A 10,622-nucleotide genomic window follows, 5' to 3' on the forward strand; every position below is an offset into this window, starting at 1 on the left:
CTTGGAGCTCTGTAAACGTAATTTGTACCGCTCATGCTTGCTTACCTGTGGCTTGAGAAACCTTTTTAAAAAACACCAATTGGAACAAGGTCATTTTGGAGATATGAAATAAAAGTGCCCATGAGAGATAACACAGTATCACCAAGGTCCTAATCGAAGCAGACTGGACAGATTTTTCCCAAATCTAATCGATATAATCCGTTCGGTTGTTGAAATTAGTTATATGAGTAGTCAGTGGAAAGAGGAAAACATCAATCATAGGCCTAGATGTATATGGAGACGATGGGTTTCAAAATGTTATTCTGTTTTTTGTTTGCTTGCGTACATACAAAGTCAAGAAAATAGAATACTCAGCTTCAAATTCATTAACACTGCCATCAGGTGGACATGACGAGTGATGCAAAGGCAGCCCAACAATGTCGAGAAGCGCGCGCGAACACACATACACACACGCACGCCTACTTTAAAAACCTCGTGTCAGAAACATAGCTTGGCAAAGAACCTTCAGAGAGCAGTGTGTCGTTACACTAAAAAGAATGTAAGTCTTTGCGGTCTCGTTTTTATTCAATAAAAGCTGAACCTTCTATGAACCTTCATCTGACCCTCGTGACATGCTTTATTTAGGTGTTCTTGAAATATCATAGTTCGGGGAGTAGCCTATTTCACTAGGAATTTGAGAATCATTTCACCCAAGAATCAATTTTCTGAGAATCATGAAACATTTGGCATTCTTCGCTTCTAGCCTACAGAAGACGATTGAATAACTGCATAGAGTTGGATAAGTCCGATTTAATTGAAGAAAAAAGAAAGCAGCCAACTTTATTGCAGGAAAACACGATTTCAACAACATGGATGTCGCCGGGAAAATACTGAATAAAACAGTGTCCGAAGAAGAGCACTCTGGATTTGACACTGTGCGTGTATGCTGCAACGTTTCAGCAGCAGCAGCAGTTATCACCGACAATGGATTCGGTGCGTCTCATCCAGAGGAACATGACCTCTTCACAATGCGTGTGGTGCAGATCGCGGTCCTGTGCGTATTGTCACTCACTGTGATTTTTGGCATATTTTTCCTTGGTTGCAATCTTCTAATTAAAACAGAAAGTATGATTAGTATTTTTGTAGAAGACCGGAGACCGTCTACGGACAATGATATGATCATGGTTGCCTCATAGGATTGTAGGCCTACTTGTTTAATTAAACATCTTTATTTTATTTTCAAATCATAAAGTTTCCAGTATGTTCCTTGAATATTATTATTCACTGTTCTTATTATTCACTGTTCACTGAACCCTTTAAAAGTTCAATTGTCAAAATCGGGCTTGTTTTCTTTTTTACAGCCTATACCTACCCTATAGAATGTTTTCCATCCTTGTAGGAATACCAATAAACATCTATGTGTGGGATATCAGTAAACTTCTTTGGATTCTTTTGTGTGAGTTTAAAAACAAATTACATTATGCAGTTGAATGCAAATAGCTCATGTCAAAGGTAAGGCAATAAACGTGCTGCTGAAGGTCACCACTAATCAGGAGGTTGACCAAAGCGGGTGGCAAACACATGTAATGGAAGCTATTGTAAAAACCATAACCCAAATAAGGGATTAGAATGCCATACTATATCAAATCCACCTGCCTCCTCCGCATCCTATAGCTCTCAAATCTTACTACAGACTTTTTAGCACTATAGCTTTCAGCAGTCATGTATTACAAGCATCATGTTTTACTAGAGAGTATTTTGGTTTAGGAGATCACGATCAACCACAACCTGGTTAATCCATCTTGTTTTGGAGCTATGCAATATATGGTTGTACTTGAGGCTTTTATGCATCGCCTACAGTTTTTCCACTCACAAAACAATAGAGTAAAATTCTAAGGGAGTGAGAGGTGTACTAAGCCACAGCAATGCACCCATGCAACCTCTGATTATGGAAGGGATCTATACGTTAATCTTCAGTAGATAACCAACAGTCATTTACAGTCTATTGATGATTTTTATCGACGATAGCACAATGCGATAATTATTTCCTGCCTAATGCACTGCTACATGCCAAGGGTATGTCAGACCATTCATCTTTGGTTTTTTGATCATGCGTATTTAGTTGCTCTGACCGATCGCTATTAGGATCGTGTCTTTAGGATCAGACTGCCAGAGGAACTCGTCCCCCATATTTCAAGTAGAACAGTAGGAGTCCTAGAGCTTCAACCTTGAGCTCATCAGCATCAACATCATCAGTGAAAACAGCTGCAATACCTTCCCATCTCGACAAGGGCAGAACGGCCCGGCACTCCAGTCTTGTGTTATGAATAGGAAGCGACAAGGGAGTCCCCCCCACCCCCCATCTGTTTCAATTTTGCTCCTTGTTCAGTCAACTAAAAGGTGATTGACAGCAAGAAAAAATATCCACTTGGACACTTATGACAGAAACATAAAGACTATACTAAGATGTGTGTACACACAGTGCATAACTCCTAGTCACTTTCTTTGAGAGTTGATACCTGTGGTTTAGCTGTACACACAGCTACAGCTTTGCTGTAAAATGCAAATATGACAACATTACGAGCATTGCACCTTTTTAATCATATTTTCAGGAAGCAGCCACAACAAGCGCAAGACTTAACCATGTTAACTGAATTTTGCTAACCATGATAGAGAAAAATAAAATGTAGATGCATTTTCCACCAAAGGCAAACAACTTCAAGAATATAGGGGGGCAGACAAAAGCTGTCATCGCAGTCCCTCTTACCAGAGAACCCACTTGCTCAGAGCTGGTGTGCTCAACTGCCACAGTGGATTACATGAGCCAGCTGAGATGCATCTGGTTAGGGCAGGCCTGTGGCTCTGATACAAATTTAATGAACATTGACAGTGATGACGCTTGCAGTAGCTAGTCTTTATGAACAGTACATCCAGTCCAACTTAAATCCAATTTGCTCAAATGCCCCTTCCATTTCACTCCTTCAGTTCTCTGTAGCACAACATGCAAATTAGTAGACATGTAAACATTCATGGGGACAGAACATTACTCCACCTCACATTATGAAACATTTTTACAGGCCAAAATCCAATTATATAAAATTAAATCACTGAAAGATCAAAGCAAGATCCATTGAGGCTAAATCAACTTTACACATTCAGCGTAATGAGCATCTTGAAGAGATCTAATTATGTGCAATACATTGGAATATCTTAATCTCTCTGCAGGAGGGCGTCAGGAACATACATTAACAGCCTACATGCAGAGTTTGTATAGGGAAACACTTCCGCAAAAATCATATTACAAAAGGGGAACACACAAACACTAATCACCATGGCAAAGGTTAGGTTACAAACATGCATTTATAGTCAAACAAAATAGTGAATGTGATTTATTTTCTCAAATGCGCATAGTCAATAAGTCAAATTGAAGTAACATTTTATTGAACCTTTATTTAACTAGGCAAGTCAGTTAAGAACAAATTCTTATTTACAATGACGGCCTACCCTGGCCTAACCTGGACGACGCTGGGCCAATTGCCGCCCTATTGGACTCCCAATCATAGCCGGATGTGATACAGCCTGGATTCAAACCAGGGACTGTAGTGATGCCTCTTGCACTGAGGTGCAGTGCCTTAGACTGCTTCGCCACTCGGGAGAATAATATAGCATGCATCTATTTAAAACATAAGAACTGCCAGAGTGCCTCTTAACTTTAATTTATGTGATTCATTCTGCCTTTTTTGTCAGTCCTGGGAGAGAGGAGGGGGGGGGGGGGGTGCAACTCGGTATTAGGAAGGTATTCCTAATGTTCCCCGCAGGTTAAGAAGCCAGATATGGACGTCCTGGGCTGGCATGGTTAGACGTGGTCTGTGGTTGTGATGCAGGTTGGACCTACTGCCAAATGAGTGGCCTTTTATTGTCCCCAGCACAAGGTGCACCTGTGTAATGATTATGCTGTTTAATCAGCTTCTTGATATGCCACACCTGTCAAGTGGATGGATTATCTTGGCAAAGGAGAAATGCTCACTAACATGGATGTAAAGAAATTTGTGCACGACATTTGAGAGACATTTTTGTGGGTATGGAACATTTCTGAGATCTTTTATATCAGCTCATAAAACATGGAACCAACACTTTACATGTTGCATTCATATTTTTGTTCAGTATAGTGTTAGTCATCATTCTAGAATTTAGCAACATAACAAAATGTTGCTAGACTGCGGCACGGTAAACATTGGGTACATTACGGTAATCATACAGCCAATCACGCAGAGAGAAGCTGTCAATCTGCCCTTCTAAAAATGGCGCTGTTCTGTGCGGCGGTGGGCCGCCGTTTCTCTCTGGATTTGTACGGAATCAGAACTAATGGGGTTACAGTTATACACTCCTCTTTCACGGCCACCTCTGGAGCAAGGTATGAAAACCCATTCAAGACGTTATATACTTGTATCGTGATGTTGTCGAGCCGCTGTTATGTGGCACTTCTCTGGAGTAAACTCATTGACTGTTCGGTCTGGGCGGGCAACACCCAACCACTGTTCACTGTCAGATAAAGGCTAGTTATACAACATTTTGAATTCTAACGTTACATTTTTGGCATGACAACTGCGAGAGTTGTTGGACATAAGTCGGCACAAATGGATCTGAACCAGCTTGTAATATTAAAGTTCTGTTTAACAAAAAAAAAATCTTATTTTGATACTCTCTGAGTTGTCATACAAACAGTACTACTTTTTAACGACAAGTCAAACTCTTTAAGTGCTTGAACGTATGAGCCGCTCTTGTTTCATTACAATCGTTTTGTGTCCTTTAGACTGCCCCTGTACAGACACTACTCATCCCCCAAATCCAGGCTAGGGATTGGCCTGCAAATTGTTTCAAGGCTGCAAGGGGCCAATGCCAAATATGAACTCTTCCTCCAAAGATATTTCCCTCGCTTTTATGTTCTCTATCACACTTTTACGAAAGGTAAGACACTACTTCCCATAGAACTAGGTTAAACTTTATAAGTGATATTGATTGGTCATCAAGCCTCCTTAGTTTATCCTTTGTTTGGCATCATGCATCTCTTTATTTGTCTCTATTTACAGATCTACATTACCTTAGCAAAATTATCTATATACATTAAACCAATAAGATATCACGTTTGAAGGCAAAATAACACATGTGGCCTAGCTCAATATGTAACAATTCCATGCATCACATAGGCAGGCTTCTGTGCTGCCAGTACACTGAAAATTAGCCATTTTTTCAGGTATTCAACTCCTTTTCCAAGATGCCAAAGAGGTGACGGTGATAAGAACAAGGATGCTCAACAACAGTGTCGAAGTCCAGGACTTGCCCTATCGTGATATGGAGAAACTCAGGCAGGTCGGTCGAGGCTAGGGCAGACACTTGAATAACAAGGAAAGTTCTTGATAATGTGGTTAGCAGTCTTTAATCTGCATTAAAGGCTTTGAACTGTAACACTTTGATCTGCAATACATAGGACTAATTTTACTATGTCTGCATGTCCAAGTCTGAAAAGTTCTCCTTAGCATGGGTTATAGTAAATGGTAACTTTTCCTTTCTTTGTCTTTCAGTTTCGCAGAGACATGATCAAAGCCATTCCACTGCTGTTAATTTCTATTCCTCCATTTGCCAACTACCTGGTTTTTGTCCTAATGTGGGTTAATTTCAGTCATCTCCTCAACATCCTCTTTTGATTCATATTTAGTTAGAAAATAGCCTAATTCTCAAGTCAATGGGAGTTAAAAGGTTGATTTAACCATACAGTATGCCCCCAACTTTAATACATTGTATTAAATGTATTAACCCCCCCCCTCGTGTCCTGTCTTCCCTTCATCTCCCTGCCTTACATATTCCTCCATCTGCTCCTCCCTCTGCTTCCCTCCTCTCTTTTTCACTACCAGGTACCTTTTCCCCCGCCAGCTCCTGATCCGCCACTTCTGGACCCCCCAGCAGCAGACTGAGTTCCAGGGATTGAACCATTCCCACAGGGCCCAGCACCACTGGGCTGTGCTGAAGGGGCTTGAGAGTGCAGGTTCACATGTCAAAGATGGCCGCCTAAAGATCAGCCTACTAGACCTCTGCAACAAGGTGGGTGATACAGAAACACTTAAACCCTCCCTTGCATATGTCAGATGTTCAAATGTGTCCATTGTCCAACATGTTGTTGGGCAAACATGGATGTTTTCCCATAACTGTAATGCAGCTAGACACTGATGTCAAATAAAAATGTATTTGTCACATGTGCCGAATACCTTACAGTGAAACGCGTACTTACAAGCCCTAACCAACAATGCATTTTTTTTGTAATACCTAAAGAATATATATAAGAAATGAAAGTAACATGATTAAAGAGCAGCAGTAAAATAAGTCTGACCAGTCCATGTGTTTTTTAGGTGCAAAGTGGGGTACACCCTAACATATCTGACATCCAGGCGATTCGAGGCTTGTTTTCTGGAGCTCCCCTGAGTATCAAGAGAATAAACGCAAATCAGATGGTCAGTTTTTTTCTTGTAGTCTTTATTCAGAAATTCCCTAAAACATGAGTCCATGGGTTTACTGCATGTACAGTACCAGTCAAACATTTGGACACACCTACTCATTCAAGGATTTCTTTATTTTTACTGTTTTATTCATTGTAGAATAATAGTGAAGACATCAAAACTATGAAATAACACAAATGGAAGAATGTAGTAACCAAAAGTGTTAAACAAATCAAAATATATTTTAGATTCTTCAAAGTATCTACCCTTTTCCTTGACAGCTTTGCACACTCTTGGCATTCTCAATAAGTTTCACCTGGAATTTTTGAAGGAGTTCCCACATATGCTGAGCAGTTGTTGGCTGCTTTTCCTTCTCTGCGGTCCAATTCTTCCCAAACCATCTAAATTGGGTTGAGGTCAGGTGATTTGTGTAGGCCAGGTCATCTGATGCAGAACTCCATCACTCTCCTTCTTGGTCAAATAGCCCTTACGCAGCCCGGAGGTGTGTTGTCTTTGTCCTGTTGAAAAACATATGATAGTCCCACTAAGCCCAAACTAGATGGGATGGTGTATCGCTGCAGAATGCTGTGGTAGCCATGCTGGTTAAGTGTGTCTTGAATTCTAAATAAACCAGAGTGTCACCAGCAAAGCACCCCCACACCATTACACCTCCTCCATGCTTCACGGTGGGAACCACACAAAGACATGGCAGTTGGAACCAGAAATCTCAAATTTGGACTCATATTTCCACTGGTCTAATGTTCATTGCTCATGTTTTTTGGCCCAAGCAAGTCTTCTTATTGGTGTCCTTTGGAGCAATTTGATCACGAAGGCCTGATTCACACAGTCTCAACAATTGATGTTGAGACATGTCTGTTACTTGAGCTCAGTGAAGCATTTATTTGGGCTGCAATTTCTGAGGTTGGTAACTCTAATGAACTTATCCTCTGCCACAGAGGTAACTCTGGGTCTTCCTTTCCTATGGCTCTCCTCAATAGAGCCAGTTTCATCATGGCGCTTACTGGTTTTTGTGATTTAAAATGTTCTGTATTGACTGACCTTTGTCTGAAAGTAACGGACTGTCGTTTCTCTTTGCTTATTTGAGCTGTTCTTGCCATAATATGGATTTGGTATTTTTCCAACTAGGGCTATTTTCTGTATTCCAGCCCTACCTTGTCAAAACAACCGTCTCAAACGCATAAAGAAAGAAATTCCACAAATTCACTTTTAACAAGGCACACCTGTTAATTGAAATGCATTCCAGGTGACTACCTTATGAAGCTGGTTGAAAGAATGCCAAGTGTGCAAAGCTGTTGTCAAGGCAAAGGGTGGCTGCTTTGAAGAATATAAAATATATTTTGATTGAACTTTTTTTTGCTTACTACATGATTCCATGTGCTATTTCATAGTTTTGACATCTTCACTATTCTACAATGTAGAAACTAGTAAAAATAAAGAAACCCTTGATTGAGTAGGTGTCCAAACTAACTGGTACTGTATATCAGACTGTATTTGTACCAGCTGAAAAATATTACATCAATGTAAGTCCCTCTCTCTCCAGAGGCAACTCTGTCCCCTGTTCTTCCTGACTCCCCGCCTTCCAACTCCCATGATTGGCACTCGACTGAACAGCCACGCCATAGAGCTGCTACAGCTGGACCGTGCTCTCAGCAGACATGGCCTGCACCAGTTGGATGACTCTGAGCTGAGACAGGTCAGTGCACATCACTGGGTATAGCAAGTCACCACCCCCTTTCAAAATGTTCACCTTGTTCCCTTACAGCCTGAAATGAAAACGTGACTTTTCCAGCTTTATTTACCCACAATATCCAAGTATTTTTTTTCTCAAACTCTGAAAATGCATTAACAGTAAAATACCCCCCCCCCCCCCCCCCGCCAGGCTACCAAGAAACCAATGGTGACTTTGGTGTGTGCATGTGACCACTATCACAAGCGCTCCACAAATCTGGCCCCTATGGGGGGGATGGCAAGAAAGATACCGCTCCTCAAAAAAATCCACATCAAGTCTCTTTTGAGCTTTGCCAAAAAGCACATTGTAGATTGAGGCCAAGTAGAAAAAGGTGCTTTGGCCAGATGAGACCAAAATTGAACTTCATGGCCTGAATGCAAAACAAAATGTCTGGAGAAAACCCAAAGACCACCATGCCTACAGTGAAGCACAGCAGTGGCAGCATCCTGCTGTGGTTTGTATCTCGTAAGGATAGAAAGGAAAATGAACAATGAAATATAAACAGATTAGAGAACCGAGACCTCTGCCAGGAATTTGAATATGGGAAGATGTTGAAACGCGAACCATGACAATAACCCAAAGCAACCAAACAGTGGCGGAAGGACAAGGTGAATGTCCTTGAGTGGCCTAGTCAGTGCCAACCTAATCCCAATCGAATCGGTGGAATGACTTGAGTGCAGTCACCATGCAATTTGACTGAGCTTGAACAATTCTGCAAGGAAGAATGTGCAAATATCAGTCTAGGTGTGCAAAGTTAGTCGAGACGTATTCAAAGCGACTCATGGCTGTAATTCAAGCAAAAGGTGGTTCCACCAAGTGTTCACTTATTCAAATAGGGTATTTTAGTTTAATAAATTGTTTTTTTTCCTCCCACTTGGATATTGTTAGTGTGTAAATAACTGTAGTCTTTCAGGCTGTAAGGCAAACATTGACTTTCTGTACCCACTGTCTATGTAATCGGAATCATGTCAGCAAAAACCCACATGTACAAATGGAACACATACTAGTCATACTGATAACATGACCCTGGTCTCATCAGGCCTGCTATGTCAGGGGGCTTGATTCTGGCAGTCTCAGCATCAACCAGTGTCGGGAATGGCTTTCACAGTGGCTCCAGTTCTCCTCTCACCTGAAAGGTATCAAATGTTTCCATCTCCCGATAGCGTGGTCTGTTCAATTAAAATATTTGTGGGGGAGGGTGATATGTTTGTCCTCATGACTCTCTCTATGTCCCTCTGTCCCAGAGTCAGAGGTGTCTCTGCTTGTGCACAGTATGGTCTTGCTCTCTGCCAACTACCCAAAGCCCTCTCACCATTGACAGGAAGGAACAAGGAGTGATCTGCCACTTCCATTAATTCAACATGCTGGGCAGGGTAACTTTTCCATAGGGTGCCAACATCTGCAATCTACACAACTCACTTTTAGAAGGACAAAGTGATTACTTAATGCAGTGGATTTGTGGTGAAGGAAATGTGATTACATAGCAACTGTTGCAATATCTTGAACTGGTCAATGTTTTCAGGCTCAATCAAATCAGTTGTCCCGTACACAGGATACACCAGGTGTAAATGGTACAGGGAAATGCTTACTCGCAATCTCTGCTCAAGTGCAGTACTCAGCCTTGAATGTCATTTTGTTTACTTGTGAAGCTGATGATTTCACATAAGATGTGGAGCATAGCTGGGGGGGGGAAGTCAATCTTATGTCAATGTTCAGCTAACCATATTAATACAGGTTACATTTGGAAAAATAATTGTCTGCAGACATTCCAACCCACACCTACATAGCCTTTTGAGAGCATATGGTGTCATTTTACTGGTGGTACAGTATAAGTATGCTTTTGGGGTGGGAAGAGCCAACTTTGAATCGAGTAGATGGAATGTTACATGCAGTAAAGTGATACTGAATCTCAGGACACTGGGGAATGCCATTCAGCGGGTGATTTAGTCATGCGGTCCTAGGGATTGAACCCACTATGCTCTACCAGTGCTGTTAGTTTTTTTTAAACCTGGAAATGCCCTCGTGCCTTGCTGCGGGATCGATAGTCCGTGGTTTTGAAGTGGCCATAAGATTCTCATAAATATGCCAACTAATGTTCTTACTCTACTTGTTCAACCCGTTCGATTGTTTTGAAATGAGTTCTGGTGTATTAAGGTGATTGGTGTCAAATAAAATGTACTCTGAAATACTTGTCAATGTAGAGAAATGCCATTTACAGTAAGAAGAAATAAGTTAGATCTGCGCATTGTCACCAATTATTTACATCAGCCTTGTCCATAGATTCAGTCAACTGTTCTGCTTAGTGAGACCACAGATATTCCACTAGGACAGAGGGCATCAGTCAATCAACACTAAATTGAAAAAGGTATTGACTGAAACCTGTAATAAAAATTCTTAAATTG

The 10,622-nt window shown here is 41.2% G+C and overlaps 2 protein-coding genes across 2 annotated transcripts; both read left to right on the plus strand.

The window, feature by feature from the left end:
• Positions 1–471: 471 nt before the first annotated feature.
• On the plus strand, positions 472–1,379 carry rprm3 (reprimo, TP53 dependent G2 arrest mediator homolog 3). Its single transcript, XM_020458655.2, has 2 exons — positions 472–538; positions 743–1,379. The coding sequence occupies exon 2, from the start codon at positions 849–851 to the stop codon at positions 1,173–1,175; it is 327 nt and encodes a 108-aa protein (XP_020314244.1). The 5' UTR covers positions 472–538; positions 743–848; the 3' UTR covers positions 1,176–1,379.
• A 2,633-nt stretch (positions 1,380–4,012) lies between these two features.
• Positions 4,013–10,411, plus strand: letmd1 (LETM1 domain containing 1). Its single transcript, XM_020459132.2, has 9 exons — positions 4,013–4,393; positions 4,793–4,947; positions 5,234–5,349; positions 5,562–5,644; positions 5,892–6,078; positions 6,384–6,485; positions 8,032–8,184; positions 9,260–9,356; positions 9,465–10,411. Exons 1-9 carry the CDS (start codon positions 4,281–4,283, stop codon positions 9,536–9,538), a joined length of 1,080 nt encoding a protein of 359 aa, XP_020314721.1. The 5' UTR covers positions 4,013–4,280; the 3' UTR covers positions 9,539–10,411.
• Positions 10,412–10,622: the final 211 nt, after the last annotated feature.

The sequence above is a fragment of the Oncorhynchus kisutch genome, linkage group LG24, assembly GCF_002021735.2.
Source record: "Oncorhynchus kisutch isolate 150728-3 linkage group LG24, Okis_V2, whole genome shotgun sequence".
NCBI classification, from domain to species: domain Eukaryota; kingdom Metazoa; phylum Chordata; class Actinopteri; order Salmoniformes; family Salmonidae; genus Oncorhynchus; species Oncorhynchus kisutch.

Excerpts from the sequence above, each read along its gene's own strand:
- rprm3 (XM_020458655.2), top strand. The coding sequence starts at position 849 with ATGGATGTCGCCGGGAAAATACTGAATAAAACAGTGTCCGAAGAAGAG.
- letmd1 (XM_020459132.2), top strand. The coding sequence starts at position 4,281 with ATGGCGCTGTTCTGTGCGGCGGTGGGCCGCCGTTTCTCTCTGGATTTG. Across the intron at positions 6,079-6,383 it reads TACTAGACCTCTGCAACAAG|GTGCAAAGTGGGGTACACCC; the intron begins GTGGGTGATACA and ends TGTGTTTTTTAG. Across the intron at positions 9,357-9,464 it reads GTTCTCCTCTCACCTGAAAG|AGTCAGAGGTGTCTCTGCTT; the intron begins GTATCAAATGTT and ends CCTCTGTCCCAG.